The sequence below is a fragment of the Eumetopias jubatus genome, unplaced genomic scaffold, assembly GCF_037043125.1.
Source record: "Eumetopias jubatus isolate StellerSeaLion01/CBP00866 unplaced genomic scaffold, mEumJub1_p1.0 scaffold_8, whole genome shotgun sequence".
Taxonomy (NCBI): domain Eukaryota; kingdom Metazoa; phylum Chordata; class Mammalia; order Carnivora; family Otariidae; genus Eumetopias; species Eumetopias jubatus.
Genome location: NW_028274814.1, coordinates 128,511,889 through 128,536,349, shown reverse-complemented (window position 1 = coordinate 128,536,349; position 24,461 = coordinate 128,511,889). Strand labels below are relative to the sequence as shown.

General features: G+C 47.0%; 1 protein-coding gene across 1 annotated transcript in view; it reads left to right on the top strand.

Moving 5' to 3' along the window:
• Positions 1–24,461, top strand: part of LOC114197543 (xylosyl- and glucuronyltransferase LARGE1) — a 120,494-nt gene that overhangs the window by 8,691 nt on the left and 87,342 nt on the right. The window contains exon 2 of the mRNA XM_028088620.2: positions 24,306–24,418. Within this exon, the coding sequence (XP_027944421.2) occupies positions 24,341–24,418 (78 nt within the window). The 5' untranslated portion in view covers positions 24,306–24,340. The remainder of the gene's footprint in view (positions 1–24,305; positions 24,419–24,461) is intronic.

The following is a 24,461-nucleotide window of genomic DNA, read 5'->3' as shown; positions in this document are numbered from 1 at the left end:
AGAGGGAGATGCTCCTGGCATATAGTGGGTAAAGGCCAGGGATGTCGCCAAACACCCCGCAGTGCACAGGAGGGTCCCCTATAACAAAGAACGTCCAGCTTAAAACATCAACACCTCTGAGTTTCAGAACCCCTGACGTAATGTGATGTGCTGGGAAGCCTAGAAGGGAATTGGATTCTTCTAGAAAGAGCTGTTTGTTTGGGGAAGGGTTCTCCGAGAGGACAACATTTGAGCTGCAGACTTGAAAGGGAAGTTGGCAGCCGTGCTGAGATCTAGGACAGTGTTCCAGAGAGAACAGCAAGCACAGCGAAGGCCCTGAGCAGGAGTGGAGCTGGGTGTTCGTGTTGCTCTCACGCGGTCATGCCCCACACCCCCTGGGCAGAGACGTCAAGCGGACCTTCTCCAAGCTTTAGCTGATGAACCCGTCTCTGGGTCATTCCTGACCCTGCATAGTCTGGCGCCACCCCTGAAATCTAGTAATGCTCAAATCAGAGTCTTCAAGTGTGCCATCGGATTCTTCGCTCTGTGCCCTTGGAGCTCTGCCTCACACTAACATGCTTTGGAGCCATGCACCTGGTCCCGTTCTCCTGCCTGAGGTCTAGGGTTTGTAGAGATCACCACTAGCCTAGAGAGAATCATGGCAGAGTGTGGCATCTCAGGAAGGGAGTTGGCCTGGGCTGCTCGTGGCTCCCCGTCCAGGCACATGGCCCCTACTTTTCCTTGCACACTCTGTTTCAGCCACACCGGCCTCTTTACTGTTGCCCAAATGCACTCTCACCCCCCGGGTCTGGGCCCCCGACCTGGACTGCTCTTCCCATTGCTGCCTTCAGTGCTCAGCTCAGATGTCCTCTCCCCTCGATGGGCTTACTTGGCCATCTTCTCCAAAGGATTTCTTTTTCTTCATTGCACTTTTCATCAATGTTAGAAAATAGACATTTTTGATTATTCAACTGCTGCCTGTTGTGGTAGACAGAAGGGCCCCCGAAAGATGCCCATACCCTAATCTTTGGAGCCTATGATTCTGTGATGTTACTTGGCAAAAGAGACTTTGCGGCTATAATTACAGACCTTGAAATACGGAGATTATCTTGGCTTATCCGATGGGCCCAAAATCTAATCACAGGAGCCCTTAAAAGTAGAGCTCTTCCTCCACCTGTCAGGAGAAGAGATGTTATAGGAGGGGAGTCAGAGAGATGCAAAGCATGAGGGAGGAGTCTTCATTGCCATTGCTGGTCCGAAGACAGAGAGGACAATGTGACAGGGAAAGCAGGTGGTCTTCAGGAGCTAACCTGTGCAAGGAAGAGGGGCGCTTAGTCCTACATACACAGGGAAGGCTCTCAAATATTTGTTAAACGAATAAATGAATTCCAGCTTCCATCACTCCTGCCTTTCCGGACGTGGAAGACAACTTGGAAAGTTGCTGGCGGGAAACAGTCCGTGTCCTCCGTCCTTACAGCGTCTGCCCATTCCGTAGGCATGCACTCGGCAGGTGGCAGGTGCCTGGCATTGGGCCCTGCACCAGGAGCAGAAATTAAAATCAGGTGTGGTCTCTGCTTGTACCATACCCCCTCCCTGACAGACTTAAAGTAGGCGCTTAAGGCAAATACAGTGTAGCTGGGTGCTGTGATGGAAGGGTGTGCCCACAGCCCCGAGAGCTTGGGGGAGGCCTGCTTGCGTGCATTGAGAGAAGTATCAGCCAAGAGGACTGGAGGTGGGGACGTGGGGGTGGACCTTCCAGGCCAACAGAGCAGCAGGCCCCCCCAGCACAGGCCGAGAGGTGTGGAAATTCTTGGCACGTGGTTTGGGCTATTAGTTCAGTCAAAGGTGTGATTTATGGAGTATGTGCCCAGTATATGGGGAGAGGTGAAGAGCCCACGTTCTGGCTCTATTACAGTGACCATTCAGAGATCACTTAGGCAAATCCCTTCACCTTTCTTTCTTTCTTTTGCTTGACTTCTTCCCTGGTAAGATGAGGGTGTCAGTACAGACTCCAAGGATGGCTGGAAGGATTAAGTGAATGGACAATGCCTGGCACACAGGAAGCACTCAGTAAATGGTGGCTGAGACTCCTGGTATCACGGTCAGAGCGTGGGGGGCGGCGGGGAGCTTAGGTAGAGCAGATGCCTGAATGCTACAGGGCCCGTCCAGCTTCACCCAGCAGCCTGGGAGGTTTTTAAACAATACACGGCTTTCCTCAGGGCCCTAGGGAGAAAACGAGCACCTCCCCCCCAGCACCCTCTCCCTTTTCATCGTCCCCAGCCGAAGTCTCATCTCGGTGCTGGGGCTGCACCCTCTTCTGACGCTTTGCAGGAGTGCCCATGCACAGGCCCAGGGCACTTAGCCCATCGCGTTGCCTTCGGCGGCTCTGGATTCTTTGTAGTACCCTAGCAAGGCAGCCAGGAGAGAGACCCCCACTGACCGGACTTGGTGAGGGGCCTGTCATTACCCTGAGCCGCTAAAGCGTTCTCCTAGCTGCATCCTGAAAACATGGCAAGATTCCTCATCCCCCGCCCTCCTGAGCACTGTTCTGGAAGAGTTCCTTTGGCATGGCTTTCTTCATTCCCCCCTGGGGCACAGCCTCACCGGAGAGAGTGTGTGTTTAATCTAAGGCTCCTGGAAACTGACCTTAAATGCAAGAAGACTGCTTCCCCACCTCTCTCTTTCTGAGATCTTCCCCCCCCCCCCAGACTCTTTTCCTTATATATGGTTCTTTCTATTTCCTGGGTAGCTCTGACAAGGGGCTTGTGGTTTTCTTCCCTCTTTGCTAAGTAAATTGCAAAGAGAAACCAAAAACAAAAATAAGACTTCTCCGCTGCCCTGGGTCTCACCTGCAGGGCTCACCTGTTGGGGTGATCTTGCACGGCCAGAGCACGGGCGCTAGCTATTCCTGGTAAGTCTGTCCTGTCTGCCGCACATGCTGAACTTAAGGTCGTCCGGCCGCTTCTCCATGCCCCGGGGTCCTCTCCTGTGAACTGAGAGTCATGATGCTGTCCTGGTCCATTCAGGCGGCTGTCACAGAATACCAGAGCTGGGGTGGCTTATAAATAACATAGATTTCTTCCTCACAGTTCTCTACACTGGGAAGTCTACAATCAGGGGTGCCAGAAGATTTGGGGTCTGTTGCACACCCTGCTTCGGTTCATGGATGACCATCTTTCTGGCTGTGTCCCCCCATGGCAGAGAAGGCAAGGGAGCTCACTGGGGTCTCTCTTATAAATACTAATCCCATTCATGAGGGCCCTGCTGTCTTGACCTGATCACGTCCCGAAGGCCCCCCTTCCTCATACCATCACACTGGGGATGAGGCTTCACCGTAGGAATTTGGGGGGCGCACAGTCTATCATGAATGCCTTCCCTGGAATGTCATCATATGGCTGGGAAGGGTAAAGGGTGCAGATCTGTGGAGCTGAACAGAGTTATCAGTGTTTTCTTAACATCAGAGCACGCATCACCAACCCTCTACTGCTTGGCTAATGACAGACCACCCCTTGCTCCTCCAACCTGCTCCCATGTGTTTTTCTCAGCTTATTTTCAGCCATTCCTCACTGGACCTGTAGCTGGAAACCTTCTCCTGGAAGGCATCTGGCATTCACCCTTCCTCACCAGGGCTTCCTATGCCTTGATGTTTGAGAAGCTGTCAGGGATCCAAAAGTCCCAAGTCACAATACCTACTCAGAGTATTTCAGGGTAGAGGTGGAGATACTACTGTAAGGTGTGTGTATAGCCTGTATGTATGAAAAGTCCAAATTCTGGCACAAAGCAGGTACTTAACAAACTAGCCCATTCTGCAGAACTTGGCACACAACAGTCTTTTCAGAAAGAGCGATTCAGTTGCTTTAACATTTCATTACAGCCTCTGCCAGGTGCTGGAAGAGTGCTAGATCACTGCCAAAGAATAGGATCCCTCTGTTTTTTTGTTTTAAACTGCATGTAAAAAAAAAAAAATTAGACAACCATCCATATCCACATTTGTTGTAAAGGACAAATCGTATGGAAATGCCGTGATGTGCCAGAGCCCTGGCTTGGGAGAGCCTGTTGTTAAATTTTCAGCAAATAACGACATCAGGTTGTTAAGCACAACTACTGTTAAAAATCAAGTTCCATAAACTTACCATTAGGCAAGTTATTTTTTAAAAGGTAGTAAGTATTCAAAACTCATTACTTCCTAATCATTTGACTGTTATGTCTGTTGGGAAGGTAATTTACATCTGCTGTGTTTATACGGTGGAGACGCTATAGAGTGATGTGCCATGGCCTGTCTCTTCCCTGCTCCATCAGTGGCACTTTGATAGTTGCTCGAGATCTGCCACGGTGGGGGTATTTACACTGTGCAAACTGGCAAACACTAAAAATCAGGGCTTTTCTTCCGGAGATGCAGTTGTTAAGCATTTACCAGCACCCCACTGAGATACGGTAATAGATGAAACCCCCTCTCCCCATCACATTCCCCAGAGTTAAACACTGTTAGCGGTTTGCAGTGGATTTGTGACTTTCTTCCTTCTGCCTATTTAATTATTTCTCTTTATGCACGCACCTCCTTTTAAATTGTTAGGTGCTCTACCTACTTGAAAATAAGATGCCGGATATCTCTCTGCATTGGTCCATAAAGTTGTGTTTTCTTTTGAATAGCTGCGTTTTTTTTCCATTTGATGAACGTGTCATAATTTATCTCATTTCCTAATTAATTGGGATTTTAGATGCTAGGCTCTCCCCCCATTTACAAACAACACCACACATAAACATCCTTTATATTTATCTGTTTGCTTATGCAAGTATGTATACACGATGGATTTTAAAAAATGATACTCTATATCAAACATTTATAGATATCTTAAATGTTTACAGATGAGAAAATGCTAAATGTATTGGTTAGGTGAAATCGGAGCTAATTTTTAAAAGTAAACTTTTAAAAAATCGAACATGTATGTGTGCTTTATATTCTGTGCTGGGAGCACAGGCAGAAGAATCCATATCTTGCAGAGTAGCTACTTAATAGGAACTTGCTTTGGGCTGAATGTGCCCTCTCCCCAGATTCGTATGTTGAAGCCTTAACCTAATGTGATGGTATTTGGAGATGGGGCTTTTGAGAGATAATGAGGTTCAGATGAAGTCAAGAGGGTCAACTCCTGCCGGGGTTAGTGTTCTAATAAGAGACACCAGAGGGCTCACACTCTAGCGCCTTCTTCCCCCTCTCCCTCCCCGTTCCGTGGGAGGACACAGTGAGGAAGTAGTCCTCTAGGAGCCCGGGAGAGAGCCCTTGCCAGGAAGCAGTCTTGCCAGCAACCTGCCTGGATCTTCTAGCCTCCAGGACTGTGAGAAAATAAATGTCCGTGGCTGAAGCCACCCAGGCTGTGCCACTCTGTTGTAGCTGCCTGAGCCACCTAATCCAAAACCTAATTGTAGCTCAGTGACCCAGTGAAGCAGAGCCCTTTCCTTACTGTGGGTCACTCTGCTGGCTCTGGCATTTCCGCACGGGGACTAAGTGTATTGACCAGGCCTATTGGTGGCCACAAGGGGTGGTCACTTTCTGAAAATGTTTCTGCCCTGCTCTGCTGGCCCACGGAACATCAGCTCCTCCTGTGTCCCTCACTCAGGTCTTAGCAAGAGCTAGCAGGAGCTATGACCCAGACACCTGTGTTGTTTAGTTTGTAGAGGAAGGGAAGGAAGGGAGGCTATGATCCTAAATCTTCCTGCCATAAAGAAAATAATCTGGCATTCACTCAGTGCACAGTTTCCTTGAAGATGTATTCATGGTGGGAGGCATCTGATTTCCTTGAGGCCTCTCAAGTGCACAGTACCCATTTCTTAAAGTCCACTTGGGCTTTCGTGTGCCCTAGCTCACATGGTCCCCATTTTACAGAGGAGCCAGTGGAGGTGCCGAGAGGCTAATTGACTGCAGAAATTAGCAGAGCCAGGAACCGACAGAGCCTGCTTTCCAGTCTCTTCTTTGGCCTTCAGTGCTTGAGATTGATAGAGCAGTTCCCCGGGGGAGATGATCCAGCCCCCTTCCCTAATACACAGGGCAAGACAGCTGCAGACCATCATACACCCTTGTGCCATCCATGTATCGAGGGCCAGGGGTTATGTTAGTATCGCCTGCTAATGTGCATTGACCATTTACTCTGTGCCAAGCCCTGTGCTAAGTGCATTTCATGCTTTTATCTCATTTCATTCTCACTACATCCTTTGTAAGATTTGCACAGTTATTCAGAAATTTCCCTTTAGAAGAGGACTTCAGGGTCATGGCTGCACATTGGAATCCCCTGGGCAGATCTTAAACAACACCCTGATGTCCAGGGCTCACCTTAAACCAGTTAAAACCTCTGATGTGGGACCATCGGAGACATACCTGTGTTAACTGTGTGAGAGACGGATGTGCTAATTATCTTGATCTTGGTGATCATTCTACAATGTATGTGAGTAACAAATCATCACATTGTATGCCTTAAATATATACAAATATGTGTCAGTTTCTCAATAAAGTTAAATAAACATTTTAAAAAAGACCTAGAAACAATTACAAAAGATTATAATGCCTAAGTGCCCAGATGGAGAAAGTTCTTGGGCTACAGGGAAGAAGTGCCACCGAAATGCACCTCCAGTAGTTTATTTGCACCCCCGTCATTGCTGGGTTTATGACCCATTATCCTGTACCTTCCCCGGGACTGACAGATCCCAGCAAAGATGCCAGTGACATCAGAAAGAGAGAGACTAGGCTCCCAGTCTTCCCATTTCCTTGAAAGCTGTTGCTGTCATCCACCTTTATGCTTAAACATCCCCCCGCCTGCTCCTGAGCCCTCAGTTGCCAGATGTCCGCTTAGACCACATTTGACATTTCCCCACAGCGGGTCAGATGTATTTGAATCAGAATGGCATGGAAGATCCTGAATTGGTTAGCAGGGCCCTCAGGGACTGCTACAAGTGAAGGCCATCTCAGCTCAGACAATTATCCAAGAGAAATCGCCTGTCTCTTAGAGGACATCGCTCTTGCACTGAGGCAGGCTCTGCTTATGGGGCTCACATGTATCCGGCACGGCCCAGGCGCCCTACATGGTGCAGACAAGCTCATCTTCAGCTATGGTCCACGGAGGCAACCAAAGAAGAAGAAAACACGGCCCTTGTCTTCAGCAAGCCTAGGATTAAATTGGAGTGGCCCAGCAAATATACTGAGGAACCAGTTATTTCTTAATCTTACTCCATCTACTTAGTATCTTCCTAATGTTTAACTGTGTACAGCAGGGAGTGATGCCTGCCCAATCTAGCTACCACCTGTTTTGGTCTGTCTCCAACTAGCAGTGGTTTTTTACATTTTTAAATAACTGAGGGAAAAGAAATGAAAAAAGACAAGTACATTTTGTGGCACATAAAAATTACGTGAAATTCACATTTCAGTGTCTCTGGAAGCATAGCTTAGGATGACTGCATGCCCTTAAAAGCCACACACACGCTGGGGCGCCTGGGTGGTTCAGTCGTTAAGCGTCTGCCCTTGGCTCAGGTCGTGATCTCAGGGTCCTGGGTTCGAGTCCAGCATCGGGCTCCCTGCTCTGCTGGAAGCCTGCTTCTCCCTCTCCCCCTGCTTGTGTTCCCTCTCTCGCTGTGTCTCTCTCTGTCAAATGAATAAAATCTTTAAAAAAAAAAAAAGCCACACACACACTGATCCCCACTCTCCCAACAGGGAGTTCATGCACCCATGATCCTCCTTGGTTGTCTCTGATTACTAAGAATCACCCCGGATAATCGCTCACAGGTACAGCTTTTACTACACGTCCCCTCCCCACACTTAAAAAAGGCAGAAATTTGCTTCCGGGGAGAAATTTCACCCGGCATTAAATAGATCTGTAGGAGGATAATGCCCTCCTTCCTTCTTTCTGTTTTATTGAATGCCGGAAACGTTATCAAGGGAAGGACATTTATCACTCTCATCCGAAAGCTCGGACCAGGGTAATTCTGCACCTCCTTTTTAAATGACCGACACCACAACAAGGCTAGATTAAGTTCTCTCTTCTTTCTCCCCAGTATCCAGTGCGTACCCTGCTAATCCAGTTTATAGGAAATCCTTTCCGGTGAAGGGATGGCCTGTGGGTTTGCCCACATCAGGCTGGTGGAGAACAGATGGGCTCATTCGTGAGCGCGGGTTCACACCCCAAAGGGTTACCGTGGCCTTGTGCCTGCTGGAGTCACTTTGCAGTCGACATGGGCCTTTGTGTGCCCATGGGAATAATGTTAATAGTCCTGGCTCACATTTATTGGGCCCTTGTTATGAATGTGATACTTCGAATGGATTATTATCTTGTTTAACTATTATAGTAGCCCGGGAGGCAGGCACTCCTCGATGTTTCCAGAGTAGATCAGCTCGCTCAGGGTCTTTGCACTTGTAGCTGCTTCTGCCTGATTGCTTCCCCCATATCGGCCTGGCATGTTCCCTGGCCCCCTGCAGATCTTTGCTCAAGTATCACCTTCTGAAGAGAAGCCTTTGCCGACCATCCGTTTAAAATTTCAGCAGACTCCCCCTCCCGAGTGCTCCTGATCTCCCATCCTGCTTTGTTGTCGTCATCAGACAGCACACTGTATGTTCAGCCTCGCTTCTTGTCTTTTCTCTCGGCATATAGGCTCCGTGAGGACAGTGGCTTCTGTTTTCAGAATGGGTTCCGGTACAGAGACTCTCAACAGACAGCGGTTGAATGAAAAAATAGTATCACCGTAAACCATTTTACAGACTAGTAAAGAGAAGTTTACAGAAGTAAGCGAACATGCCCCAGCTAATACGGAAAACAGAATTAACCGGCATCTCAGACCCTCACGTCTTTATAGGGCTACACTGCTAGTGCCTAGCCAAACCCAGATCCTTCTCTAGACGTGTGGTTGTGCTAAGAAATGAGGAGACAGAACTGCCGCTCGGGCGTTGAAACGCTCCCTCGAAGTCGGCTTCAGTGTAACAGGGATTCACGTTAACAGAGGGGCTGTATCTGGCCCGTCCTCTGCTCTAGGCACTGTGCTGGTTGAAATGCGACTCTCCAGAGTTCAGTGCAACGCCAAGGCAAGTCATTATACTTGTCTTGGGCAGACCTGCTGTGTGTCGCAGACTGTTGGAACCCGGGGTGCAGTCGGATACCCGGCTGCCCTCGGGAGCTCATAGTGGGTAGCACAAAGCATGTACGGTGATTTTTCTGTACCTGATGACTGTGGGTCTTAAAGTCACAGGCGTAGACTGGGTTGTGGGGGGCTTTTTGGCAGCCAGTTTGCTTACGAGGCATATCCAACTTCATCTCATCGACAGCCGTCCTGGGAAACACATGGCTTTGGGAACCAGATGAAACTAGGTTTGACTCCAGGTTCTACTTACTAGCTTCTTAGTTACTTCCAACTTTTCTGGGATGTTATAGGAGTAGAGGTAATGGGCATGCCTAGCATGGCTCCTGGAGCCTGGTAGGGGTCCGGTAGTGGGCTCAGGCATCCTTGTGAGTTATCAGTGTTATCATTTATTATCATTCAACTTCTGGACAGTGAATCCAGTGCCCACAGGTCAGTAGGAAGAACTTAGCTTGGGTCTACCCCAGGTAATAACAATAGCTCATTATTTAATGAAGACTACCCTGTGTGTTAGTCACTGTGCCAAGCGTTTTAGGACAATAGTCCTAAGAGTCATTATGAATACCCATTTTACAGAACAGTACACTGAGCCACAGAGCAGTAATGAAGTCACTCTGCTTGCCCCAGGTCACATAGCTGAGCTAATAAGCATGGAGCTAACCTGTGGATTGATGCTGGGACCCTTACTGTTCATCCTTACGCTGAAGTCCCCAGGTAATCCGAGTGGGAGGCTTGAGAGTTGTTGCTTCCGGTCGGAAAAGCAACAGAAAGTACCAAAGCTGGAGTCAAGAGACTTACACTCAAGCCTTACTTCTGTCACTTACACAAGCTTCCTGACCTTAGGCCACTGAGCTCAGTTCTCTGAACTTTGCTTTCCTCATCTATAAAATGAAGAGATTGCTCTAGATGTTGTCCAAGGGTCCTTCCCACTCCATGGGCCTCTGATTCTGGGAGATGGCTCTTTCATTCCACATGCTGCAGGTGTACCAGAGTCAGCACACTGTGCCCTTGGCGTTAGAGAGACCTCGGTTGAGAGCACAACCTTGCCACTCACTAGCTGTATGACCTCTCTGAGCCTCAGTTGCCTTATTTGCAAGCTGAGCAGAATCATCCCCCTTGCATGGAGCAGTCCAGGGGATTAAATGATTCTAATATACATGTAATAGGGTCTCATCACGTGATTTAAAGTGTTCCAATGAAGAGACTGTTTATAGGGTGAGTGGACAGCACTGAAGGCATGAACAGGGATGCTGAGGCACCAGGGACTTGCAGAAGCATCGAGCTGTTACCACTTCTGGACCAAGAGATGTGTGTTCGTTTCTCAGGGCTGCCATCACAAAGTACCACGGTTAGCTGGCTTAGCAGAAATATGTTTTCTTACAATTCTGGAGGCTAGAAGTCAATGATCAAGTTGTCCACAGGGTTGGTTTCTTCTGAGGCCTTTCTCCTTGGCCTGCAGTGACCATCTTCTCTGTGTGTTTGGGTCGACTCTCTGTACCTCTCCAAATTTCCTCCTCTTATAAGAACACCAGTCATACTGGGTCAGGGCCCAGGCTGATGATCCTATTTTCACTTAACACCACATTAAAGATCTTCTCTCCAAATCCGTTCACATTCTGAGGCCCTGTGGGTTAGGACCTCACCATATGAATTGGGGGTGGGGCACATTTCAGCCCCTCACAGGGAGTAAAGGGAAGAGAGAATGCTACCGGAATGCAGTGAGAGTGGGGCCACGGCTGCCCAGCGGAGGCAGAAGCAGGAGGGGACACAGGCCCCGTCGGGAACACTGCCCAAACTGGGGAGTGCCTGGGAAGCAGACACCCTCTCTTTCCTCCCACCCTCCACTCCAGCCTGTGGCTGATGCTTCCAGCCAGGAACCAGCCACCAGGGATCCCAGGTAATCCCGTCTGTAGAAGAGTGTCACTCGGGGTGCAGAGAAGGGCAGAGAGTAGAGCCAGAGTGGACAGCTGGAGACCACGCCACCGGGCATGTAAGGAACACTCTGGAAGTGCTACTTCTCTCCACTTCCCAAGTGGAGGGAGGAGAGTGAAGAAGGCGGCTGTGGGCCCTGCCTACCTCACTGGTTCTTGTGCAGTCCCGCATTTTCTTCAAGCATGCGAACGAGTGAATTATGAAGAGATGCACAGTGCACCCTTCCACGTGGACGCACTTTGTTGAAGTTCAAAATTGCAAAAAAGCGTCTTGCCTTTCCTGCGGCCCATTAGCTCAGCATTCAGCTGGGCTGTAGCACACAGCATCTGGCCAGTCAGAATTGCTCGGCCATCCACATTGTCTCGCCTTTCTTGGTAAGCAAATGGGATAGCCTCTTGTGCAGTGGGGAGTCAGACTGGTAGGGAGAGGCAGGCTCATTATTGGTAAAAAATTATAATCTCCATGCCAACGAGCTGCGGGTCTGACTTCTATTCAAAGAATAATTATTTTTCTGTACCTGCTGAAATGTCACGGGGCTCCGAACCCCCCCAGGCAGGCTCTGTGGTGCTGCCCTCGGCTCTTCTTATCTACCTCTGGCTTCTCCAAGCATCGTAATATGCTGCATTTAGTTCACGGGTAATTTTAAGACCCACCTCTTGGACTCTCTCTATTCTTTCCCATAGGCAGCTCCAGAAAATACTTTCTTCTTGCTGGCGGAGCTAGGCTGGAGAGTCTTCAACAACCACCATGAGGAAAGTGGCCTGGGCATGGTCAGAATGTCTCTGTTCAGTATTTGTCATCTCCTGCTGTCTGGTGGCCTGGCCATGAAAGGCTGTCTCGACTCAGAGTTGGTCCGATAAGACATTCCATCTCCTGGTGGGTTTTCTGCATGGCAGGAAAGCCAAAACCACAGAGCAGGAAGCATGGTTTCTGCCTTGGGTTTTTCTTATCACTTGTTGTCTAAAATGGGCAAAATCACTTACCTTCTGCAATTTGATGATTATCTGGAAAATGGCAATAATAGGTTTGGCCTAAGACAACAGCTCAGGGCGCTCGGGAGTCAAGTGGATTTGGGGTCTGGGCGCTGTGTCTGTTTCCTCGGGGCTGCCGTAACGAAGTGCCACAGACCGCGCAGCTTCCAGTTCATTTTTTCATGGTTCTAACACTCAAAATCTAAACCAAGGTCTTGGCGGGGCCATGCTCCCTCCTGAGTTTCTCGAGGACCATCCCTCCCTGCCTCTTCCAGATCTGTCAGCATCAGGCAGTCCTTGGCTATGCCCGTGTCACTCCAGTATCTGCCCGGTCTTCACATACTCTTCCTTCTGGATCTGTTACCGTGTCTTCTTCTCAGGGCATCTTCTTATCATTGGACTATATGGGTGCATCCCCATTTAGTGTGGCTCATCTTAACTTGATTGCATCTGCAGAGACCCTATTTCCCAACAAGGTCCTATTCACAGGTAAGGGGGTAGGACTCGGACATACCTTTTTGGGGGGACTCAATTTAACCCATAACAGTGCTTTTCCTCTGCTCGTTATTTGCAAAGCACTCTCTGGTTAAGAAGACCTACCTATAGCATCTCCTAGGGTCTGTGCCTTTGACCAGGAATTATCCCCCGTCGTTTTGGCCCAGGAGTCTAGAAGGACCAAGGGAAACTAGGAGGGGTTTAAAGAGATTGGTTAGAGAGAAGTGGGGAGCAGGGACAAAAAAGCCCAGGGGAAGGGTGGGGGTCCTGGGGAGCCTCAAGTGTTGTTTAGTTCGTGCTGGTCGGTTCGCTCTGAGCCAGCCACTTAGCCTTTCTGAGACTCAGTTTCCTCAGAAAGATGAGGATGGGGGTGGGGGCTTGGATTTGATAACCTTATGAGGTTTATTCTAGCTTAATATTCTTTGATTCCACAAAACTAGCAATATGGACAGGGAGCACTGCCCACTCAGGGAAGTCCAGCCAGCTTTGAGCAGTGGGGCTGTCAGTGCAGAACTGGACAAGCAATCAGCTTCAGTCAGCTTCAGGACCCACCGTCCTTTGCTTTGAAAGTGGGCAGAGAGGGGCGCCTGCGTGGTGCAGTTGGTTAAGCACCTGGCTGTTGGTTTCGGCTCAGGTCATGATCTCAGGGTCGTGAGGTCAGGCTCCACGCTCAGCGTGGAGTCAGCTTGAGATTCTCACTCCCTCTCCCTCTGCCCCTCCCGCATGTGCTCTCTGTCTAAAACAAATAATAAGTAACTCTTTAAAAAATAAATAAAAGTGGGCAGTAAAAAAAAGACATAATTTTACGTGATAGGAAGGAGGAATTAGCTAACACTGCTGTAGCAATTACATTGTGATATATAACTGTATCAAACCAACACATTGTACCCCTCGGACTTACACAATGTTACATGTCAGGTATATCTCCAAAAAAAAGTGGGCAGAGAAATAGATCAAGAACTTCTGCAGAGCAGCAAGGAAAAGATAAGCAATCCAACAACAACAACAAATGAACACAAACTTGAACGGGAAGTTCCTGAAAGAGGGTACCTGCATGGGCAGCGAACATCTGAAAAGGTGTTGAGCTTCATTAGTCATTAAAAAATGCAAATTACAATCCGTAGTGTGATACCACTAAGTATCTACCACAAGGTCGAAAACACAAAGAGGCAGGCGCTTATCTGTGGAAGTTATTTGTGGGAGTGTGGATCAGTTAGAACTCTCACGCAGTAGGAGTGAGGGTGTAAATAGGAGGAACCACTTTGCAGGATCTGCTTGGGCTGAACGTATGTACTCCCCGTGACCTAGAAATTCATACATACGATGCCAAGAGACATGATCAAGGATGGTTAGAACTTTCACAACTGAAAAAACCCCAATGTCCATCATCAATGTGATAGATAATAAGGACGAGTTCATTCATATTATAGATTATTATATAGCATTAGGGGGGCAAACTCCTACATGCAGTAATGTGACTGCATTTCTCAGGCGTTGTTTTGAGCCAAAAGGCGAGTCATCAAAAGGGTATATAAAATTCAGAAACTGATAAAACTACACCAGGATGTCAGAATTTGGGATAATGGCAAGATAACGGTTATGTGTGTGGTTGTAAGGGGCACAGTGGTCTGTCAGTGATGTTCTGTTTCCTGGCTTAGGCTCTAGTTACAGCAGTGAGTTGACTTTGTGAAAATTCATCAAGCTGTGCGCTTAGGATCTCTGCCCTTTTCAGAATGTGTAGTACACTTCAATTAAAAGCTTCCTATAAAATCACAAAAATAAAAATGCTTTGCAAGTCTTGCTTAAGAGATGTTCACTAGCCACCAAACCCTTCACGTTCTTGGCCATATCACAGCCTCAGCCAAATACCTTCTGTCCAGGGACAGATATATTTTTGAGCCAAGCCTCCTTGCCCAGAACACACCTCCCTCTGTTTGAGGGCCCGCAGCACCTCCTGAATCGGGCGTGCGGGGACCACCTGTGTTGTCCATCTCTATATGTCTGGCATGGAAGTTGCTCGATAAATACTAATTGAAGGGATGAGTGAGTGAGTGAAGGACCACCAGCCTTTTACAAGGTCTGAGCGGCCCTTTGTCCCCCATCCGTGCGCACTTTGAAAAATCCCAGCAAATTCAGGGCTTCAGGTGGGAGGATTTCCGTTTCTTCTCTCTCTGCTCAAGAGCTTTCGGAAAGGAAAAGATTTAAAACACAAAAAGTAGAAGCTTTTAATTTATATGATCAAAAGTGAGTCCCAGGTAAAATCAGCAGGGGATTTTTAAATTAAGTGGTTTTTAATAAACTCACCTTCTGTTGGGTCACACATGAGAAGAGAGCCCTAGCGCTTCAAAGTGGGAGAGAGAAAAGTGACGATGTCGAGGGTCATTTTTGTGAATGTTTCCGGGATGAAAGCCCACACGGTCCCCGGAGCCGCTGGGATAGAAGTACGCACAGTGCCCACTCCAGGCTTTGTTTCTCTGATTCAAACCAGCAAAACCACAGGAAACACTGAAGGACTAGGGAAACAGATTTGTATCTTCATGTGTTGGCCCTTGTCGTGCAGGTAGAGAGCCAAGAAAATTCAGACAGGAGCCAGCGCAGACTCAGAGTTGAAGGAAAAGCAATATCCTACAGATTCCTGGGGGAAAGGGGAGAAGAGGTCCTGGTAAATAAATCTGGGAGATGTTGGATGCAGTAGCCCCCTTCGAGATTTCACCCCCACTTTGAGAGTGCACACTGATACAGCCAACACTGTTTAAAGCCACTGTGTCCTAAATTTACCAACTTAACCCTGTTTCCCACACACCTGTTGTAACACACTGTGGTTTAGTGTGCGTGTGGTCACTTCAAGTTTAGGAACAGGTTTAATCTGAAACCTGCTCTGATCTCATCTGAAGGAGGCACGTACCTCCGTTTCTCCTCCTGAACTAAGGAAGCACGGGGTCTGCATTGACCAAGTGGATTCGAGCCATACTCTAGCTTGGCGGAAGAATGGAAGCATTTTGCATGGAAAGAAACAGTGGTAGACTTCCTTGAAAACAGAAGGCTTGCATAATGCTAAAGAATGCCCGCAGGAGGTGGTAGGATGTGCTGAGGGCCTCGCTGAGCCAGCTCAGACAGACGCAGAGGGAAGAGGGTCTCCACGCCCCACGGGAACGAAAGATGACATGTCAGCTCTGAAACACCGGGCTGATTGCCATCTCTCTTGGCTGCAACCGCTCACCCGTGCCCTCGTGGACCCGATCGGGCCCCACCCTATACGGAAGCCCTCCCTTTCCTGGCCTCACGTATCACTTGGTTCTCCCCATAAGGTTTCACACAAGCAAATCGGTAATGTCCTGTGGTCTTCACACAGTCCTTCAAGCATGTACTTCCGTTTTTCCAAGAGCTACCTGACTTATTTGGGCTTGAGGCCACTGATGCAATGTGGTCTTGTCATATCTAGTCACGAGCATATACGAGGACACATGCACACACACAGTTTTCATCCATGCTAGACAATTTTATGTGACCTCTTTTTAATTTTCATTTTTTGGGAGAAAAGGGGGAAAGGGGTCGTGACCTTTTAAGGTCTGCCAGGACCTGCGAGGAGGCAGCGTGGCATGACTGAAAGGCCACAGATCGGAGAGTGAGACTGCTTTTGTCCCTCACTAGCTATGCATGAGCCTCGTCTCTTCATCTTTAAGATGGGGATCACTCCATCCACCTTGCAGGTTTGTCCTGAGACTTGGAGGGCCTTTAAGCAAAGCCCCTCTGTCTAGTAGGCAAGAGTTGCTTGAGAAAGGGTGTCCGTTACCAACACTGTCTCCATCTTTCATCTCTTCTCCTTCTTGCCGTTCCATTCGTAAGAGCCAGCATCTGGCTCATCTTCAAAAGCATTCTTTTCTCCCTCCTCTCTCCATAGACACCCACCTTTCTCTCCCTGCCATCTTAGCTCACGAGGCATTGCTACATACTCAATTTGGAAAACAGAAACATTGCCCTCTGATCCGCAGATGAAGTGCCCTGCCGCTGGACCAGATGTTCACAGGAGAAGCCTTTGATTTTTAACTTATTTATTCATTGATTTATTTAGTGCTGGTCTCTTATGCTCCCAGCACAACAGCTGGAGGTAAAGCCCTGCTGTCCCCATGCCTCCCAGCCAGCTCTGTTGGGAGTCCCTGTCACATCGAAGGCATGCTGTCTGTGTGCAGAGTGCTGACCTCCAGGGCGAAGGGCTCACCCCAGGCTCCCAGACCCCCAGCAGCAAGGATGAAAATGGGTGGATCATGCAGCAGCGAATGCCAGGCAAAGGCCAAAGTCCAGCTTTTTTGGCACCAGCAACCCCCTGGCAGCAGGAGAGTTTAGTGTCAGAGTCTGACTCAGGGCAAGCACTGCAAAGCCAAATCTGTGTCTTTGGAGCTCGAAAGGGTCCAATTTCAGAAGGGGCCCATTTGCATCATTTTAACCTGCAGTCACTTAAAAAGCTTGCTCCCACATTGCATGCATGCACATAATTTGTACTCATTCTAGTGGAAATTACGCAAGTAGAGTGAGTGATAATTAGACACCTTAATGAGGAAATGTATAGTTTCTGTAACTGTTATTTATAAGCTTTTATGTACCACTTCCCATTTTCAAAGGCCTTTACAATCATTAATTAGGTATCCCCCCAGCACCATAGGAGGGAGGTCAGTAAACACCTAGAGTTATGTTTCTCTCAGAAATGTTGTTTTTCGGCTCTTGTACAATCTGTGAGCAAACTCCTAACCTTTGAAGAAACAGGCAGATTCTCTCATATCTGTGTGATTATATTTAACAGTGTGCGCAGACTCCTTTTAGCTGCTTAGGAACATCCTTGTTGCACATAATTTTGCTTGTGGTAGATTTTCTTCCCTTTATTATGTTTTTTCTTCCTGTGGGTCATATCAGTTAACAAACCCCGAGGGACCTCCTAATCATGCTGGTTATGACACCATAAGCTGCCTATTTGAGAGAAGACTAAGAAGGAATATGGGCTTGCAGATACTTCAGAATTTTTAAGTGTCCGGGGCATTCCACACACAAGGGGATTTTAAAGATTTTTAGAAAGATGCGTGGATTCAGGCTGCCAAGTGAATTATTGGGTATGCATATATATTATCAATTATTATTTCTCAGTTGAGCATTGTGCATACCGTTCTAGATACTTCTTAATATTGTGGAATTTTTACTTTGAGGTAGGAGAGAATAGATCATGGCATATACCAGCTACTTTTAAAGATATACTTTTTTTTTTAAAGTCCTCATAGTTGGGGCGCCTGGGTGGCTCAGTCAGTTGGGCGTCTGCCTTTGGCTCAGGTCATGGTCCCAGGGTCCTGGGATCAAGTCCTGCATTGGGCTCCCTGCTCAGCGGGGCCTGCTTCTCCCTCTGCCTGCTGCTCCCCTGCTTGTGCTCTCTTGCTCTCTCTCTGTCATATAAATAAATAAATAAAATCTTTTAAAAAAATTAAAAATAAAGTCCACATAACCATGTTGGAATTAATGTAGGATTGTCCCCAAATTACAGAGAAGGAACTGGGGCTCAGAATCCCGCTGACTTTTCTCAAGAGATATTGCTGGTAAGAGATAATGTCAGGACTCAAACCCAGAGCTTTTGTTTTCAAGTCCACTTGGAAAAACTTGGGGTTTCCACATACAGCTTCCTCTTCCATGTTAGTTACAGAGACACCTGTGTTCCCAGAATCCATTCTGCGGCCTCAGCGCGAGGATATGGGGATATTTATTGTACGAATAACCTGTGGTTAATTATAGATTTATGAGCAAAGACAAATGTTTTCACCCATGCTAGAAAATTTTATGTGGCCACTTTTTAATTTTCATCTTTTGGGCAAAGAGGGGGAAATGGGTCATTACCTTTTAAGGTCTGCTGTTCAAACGTGGTGGAAAATATTTGCTGCCTGATACGCATTCACAGCCCTGAAGGGATGCACCTGTCTGGCCTGACCTTTACGTAGGTGACCCTCTGCATCCTTTAGCTTTCAGCTTGGACACCATTTATTTCAGGAAGCTTTTCCCTAATGCTTCCCTCCACACTCACATCACAGTCTGTTTCCCGGTACCGGCTCCCGTGCTTCTTACCTCATCTCATATCTGTCACAGTGTTTGCATTTTCTTGGTTACCCATCTCCCTTCCTCATTAGGCCTTGCTCCCTAAGAGCAGCTGAGTCACCAGCTATCCCAGTGAATAATAGGAGGTGCTCAAAACACACCTGTAAATGAATTATAGAAGAAATAACTTCCGAATGCACACCCCATGATTAGAGACCAGGCAGGGGCCCCACTGGTTTGTTTGACATGTCAAGAGAAGTTCACATCTGGCCAGGTGGTAGGTCCTGGGAGCCCTGATTCCCATGAGCTCAGGCTGGCCTGCGTTGGCCAAGTACACGTTTGGCATCCATGTTTACATGAGGCAGTCCTTCAAAACTTCGAGACGGGGCGCCTGCCTGGCTCAGTTAGTAGAGCGTGTGACTCTTGGTCTTGGGGTTGTAAGTTTGAGCCCCACATTGGGTGTATAGATCACTTAAAATCTTTAAAAAAAAAAAAAGCACTGAGACATATATCCCATTGATTCTACTGACAGGGAGGATGATGCAGTCTTCATTAGTTCTAACATTATAAGGTGAAGACCCTTTCCCAGATGGGGCTGTGAGAAGCAATAACCACGACATTGGAGAGTCACCTTACTTCTTAGCACTTCACTTCCCACATCTGCCCAGCAGTGATAATAATGACCAGCCTGTCTCCTTTCTAAGGATGTTGTGGAGTCAGAAGAGGATAAACATGGAAGCTCTTGAATACAGAAGCTGACAGTGAAGTTCATAAGCTTTGTAACATGAATTTTTTTTTTGTTTTGGATTCTGATTGAATCAGGGAATGGACAGTAGTACATTTAGTAAACATTCTGGGATTCTAAAACTGCATATGGGCTTGTCAAGTTTGCAAAGAAAGAGGTAGTTAAGTGGCAAAGTGCCATCGTGCCAGTTTTGCTGGAAGGAATAGTCTGTTGGAAGGAAAAACGGTAAATTATGGCAAGATGGGCTTGGTGTGCCCAGCTAAGGAATTACAGCTTCTTTAGACTGCCTAAGATACGAGAGGCCTTTGAGCCTGTGAAGTGACCTGATAGAGCAACATTTTAGGTTGGCTTTTCCGAAACAGATTCAGTTGTGGTCACTCTTGCTCAAAATCCTTCACTAGCTCCCGGGTGCCCTGAGCAGGACTTTCCATCCAGTGTGGCACACGTGGGTGACAGATGTGCCAAAATAGTGATCCCTTCAGCTGTGGATGGGGCCTGGGGCAGCAGGGACCCTTGAATCAGCCCTTCCAGCCACAAGCAAGTTAGAAGGATATCATTTTTTGTGTAAGAAATGACACGAAAATTCTTGGAAAGCGTATCTTTTGCACAGGTACGAGCCCTTCCTGACGCATTCCCTGCTCACTTGCTTGGGGTCACCTCCTGACATTTGCCCCAAAGCACTCTATTTCATCCATCCCACCATCACACACCCCAGTTCCTGCATGCCCCATCCTGCTGCTCTGCCTTTGTCCCTACATGGCTCTATAGACGTCCCCGCCTTGTCTGCCTGGCCTGGTCCTTGCCCTGGATCCTGGCTGACTGAGGCCTCCCTCCTGCATTCCCTTAATAAAGCAGGGCACATCCTCAGTGTCCACTTGAATTATGATGGTTTGCGTGTCTTCCACAGATGGGCCTGGCCAAGACTGAATGTTTTCCATCCAGTTAATATATGTTGAATTACTATTTTGAATGAAACCCATGAAATTGGGAAAGGTAGAGACAAATAACCCGCACAAGTCTATTTCAGTTGTTTGCACCACATAGATGCCCAATAAATAACTACTGAATGAGTCAGAAAAGGAAGAGATGCAAAAGCCGACTTACATGTAGAATCCATAGGACCCATGATGGTCTGAATGTAAGAAAGGAGTAAGATGGAGAAGTTCGAGATGTTTCGGGGCAAGCAGCACCCTCAACACAGTAATCCTTGTACCACTTTGGAGGCTGTACCCCAGATAAGCTCTCAGACGTGTGCCCAACAAATCAGGATTAGGATGCGTATTGCAGCATTGCTTATAATAGGAGAAACGTAGGAAGCAGCCAAAATGCCGTTCAGTCGGGAAATACATAAATAACGTGTGGTCTGTTTATACAATGAGTGAAGTGATGGCAAAGAATAGGCTAGATATTGAAATTTTCACATGCTTTTAAGTCTTAAAAGACAGACATTGGGTGAAAGGTTTGGAAATGAGGATGGAAGGTAGGCACTCTGAGACAAAGCCCCATAGATTGTTGATTAATACATGCATAGAGAATAAAACTATGAACGTATGCGTGGAAGTGAAACCCAGCCCCCTCGGGGTAGTGGTTACCCTTGGGAAAGGGAGAGCCCGAGTAAGATGAAGGAGCTTTTGATTTATCCATCATGTTGTATTATTCACAGCAAATGTGGCAATACATTACTCGCATTTATGAAACGGGTGGTGGGTATTTGTCATTTTAGTTTCAAGACTTTCCTGTTGGTTTGAAAGAGTTCATGCTTTTAAAAATTAACATCACACAAAGGAAAAGGCTGGGGAACCAGGAGAATAACCCCACGTTTCTGCATTTAGGCTTCTGTTCTAGACACCCGCCTCTATTCAACAAGTCTGGTACACAGGGTGGGATCCCATCGGCCACAGAGGACTTGCCAAGTTTTAACACCATTTAAAAGCATCAATTCTCAGTTCAGTCCCCTGAGACTGATAGATCTGTCGACACCTCTAGAGACTTCAAAATGTGCATTAATATCTTCCATCACTGTTTATGGCTTCCACCCCTCCCCATTATCTCTGTATATGAGAGCATCTCTCCAACCTAATTAGATTTAGTTTCTGCAGTAAGATTTAAGGACATTCTTTTACATGTGTGACTGGAATCGATTTTTTGAATCCGTCACTGTTTTCTCTTGGTTTGTAACTTTGTAAATTTTTCTTTTCTTTCTCCCCAAAAGAAGCAAATACTATGCTTATGGTGAATTTCACTATTTCTAAAACTGCTTCCATGAACACTTTCAGTGGTGTGCTAGAGCAATTTGCACTGACTTGGGGGGGGTTGGGGGGTGTAAGTTGTGGGCATTTCTTCCCAACTGGGTGTCCGGTGACATCACATTGGTAGCTTGAAATCAGCCATGTTGGGAGTATTTACACCATGGGAATCAGCAAATGCTACCAATCAAGTTTCAGTTTTTTCCCCTGGAGAGCTTGTGGTCAAACCTTTGCTAGCCTACCACTAGGGGGCATAACCGCTTCTGAGTTGCACAGGGCAAGTAGCATTTTTCTCATTTTACACATACAGAAACCAAAAGTCACAAAAGGAAAAAGTCTTGGCCTGAGTCACAGGGCTCCAGTGTTGGGGCTCTGGTCTGTGTGGTGTAGATGAAGATGCACTGGCTTTGGAGCCAGGCAGATCTGAGTTCGAATCTGCTGTAGCCTCTCTGATACTGTGAATTGTTCAAGTGTCTGACTTAGCCCCTCAGTTTACCCACATGTAAAATAAGGATGACAACATCTAGTCTGTAATGATCTTGTGAGCGATAAGTGAAAAGATGTGTGCAAAACCTAGCAAACCGCAAAGGAGGTATGCAAAAGAGGTAATTTGACCTTTTGACTTACGATTGACTTACGAGTTCAGATCCGTGTATTTTACCCCATGCTTACCATTACCATGTATATTTTTTATTTCAACTTTACCAGACCAAACACCTTGGACGAAACAGTGACTTTATTTTTACTCCAAATATGTGCCACTGGAATCGGGTTTAAAAAAGTCTCAGAGTTGACATTTATGTGTGATTTGGGAAATCGGGTTCTTTCCAAAAATGTTAGTGATGTATGTACTAAGTATCAACTAAGATCATTCGTCAGCTGCCTGGAGTTTTCTCCACTATCTCCACTAAGCATACTGAGCAGGATTGATCTGGGGGCCCATGGGTGCTACAATTCCATCCCCCAAATTAACTGCAGTGGCCTGCAGGGAAATTCTCTTGGCTCCTCATGTTCCCTGCTCTGGGCATTCTCTGCATGCTCCAACTGAACTGGGAGTGGACATGCTTCTGAGTCATCCAGCAAAGCCAAAATCTGCTTTTCTTTTTAGACTTTCACTAGTTAATTTTTGCCTGAGTGATAAATTTCAGTCTTGTTGTGTTTTGTTTTGTTTGTTTTTTTACATTTTAAAAAAATAACAGAAGGGTGTACAGTGACAGTTTCTCTCGCTACACAGTCCCCCATGGACCCAGGTCCCTCCCCATGAAAACTAACAAAACAAAACAAAAATGGAGCTCATCTTCAAGACCAGCATCAGCACTGCCTTCACTGTAGTTTACATCTGTGTTGGCCATGGGGACCAGAGAAGACCTTGGAAATCAGGGACACTGCAACAAGCTGCTATGGCTTGTCGATAAATGCAAAGCCAATTGGCCAGACTTACCTAGAATAAAATTACAGGGGAGCTGCTTTTTATCCATAAAGATAAACGGCACAGATTGTGCAAACACCTTCCATCAGATAAACCTGGTTGGTTGTCATATCTCTGGGGGGAAAAAAAACAGGGAAGAACCTAATGCTTATAGGGAATGTAGTACATATCAGGTGCATTATTAGGCTCTTTCTAAAATGAGTGTGGTAAAATATGCATGGCATAAATGTACCCGTTTAACCATCTTTTTTTAAAATTTTTTATTGTTATGTTAATCACCATACATCATTAGTTTTGTATTTTTATTGTTATGTTAATCACCGTATATTACATCATTAGTTTTTGATGTAGTGTTCCATGATTCATTGTTTGTGCATAACACCCAGTGCTTCATGCAGAATGTGCCCTCCCCAATACTCATCACCAGGCTAACCCATCCTCCCACCCCCCTCCCCTCTAGAACCCTCAGTCTGTTTTTCAGAGTCCATCGTCTCTCATGGTTCGTCTCCCCCTCTGATTTCCCCCCCTTTCATTCTTCCCCTCCTATCTTCTTTTCTTTTTTTCTTAACATATATTGCATTATTTGTCTCAGAGGTACAGATCTGTGATTCAACAGTCTTGCACAATTCACAGCACTTACCATAACACGTACCCTCCCCAATGTCTATCACCCAGCCACCCCATCCCTCCCACCCCCCCCACTCCAGCAACCCTCAGTTTGTTTCCTGAGATTAAGATTCCTCATATCAGTGAGGTCATATGATACATGTCTTTCTCTGATTGACTTATTTCACTCAGCATAACACCCTCCAGTTCCATGCACGTCGTTGCAAATGGCAAGATCTCATTCCTTTTGATGGCTGCATAATATTCCATTGTGTATATATACCACATCTTCTTTATCCATTCATCTGTCGATAGGACATCTTGGCTCTTTCCACAGTTTGGCTATTGTGGACATTGCTGCTATAAACATCGGGGTGCACGTACCCCTTCGGATCCCTACATTTGTATCTTTGGGGTAACCTTTTAACCATCTTTAAGTGTACAGTTCAGAAGCATTAAGTACGTTCGCGTGGTTGCGCGACCATCCCCACCATCCTATCTCCAAAAAGTGCTAGGCTATTTTGCCCGTCTCGCATAGTGTTTGCAACAGCCTTTGAGGCTGTTGTAACGTTCTCCATACAATGAGGACATTTCAGAGAGAATGTGTCCCTGGCAGAGCCTGGGATGGAACCCACGTGTGTTTGTCTCCAAACCGTGGACAGGTGTGTGCCTGGTTCTGCGTCTCACTGTTGATTTTCCCTCTTCCCTCCTCTGCTGTTACCCAGGAGTGATCCTGCTGCTTCTGGATAAGCTACGGAAGATGAAATGGGAGCAGATGTGGAGGCTGACCGCAGAGAGGGAGCTGATGGGCATGCTCTCCACCTCCTTAGCTGACCAGGTGAGTAGGCAGGCTAGAAGGTAGAGTTATTCCTGAGTACCCT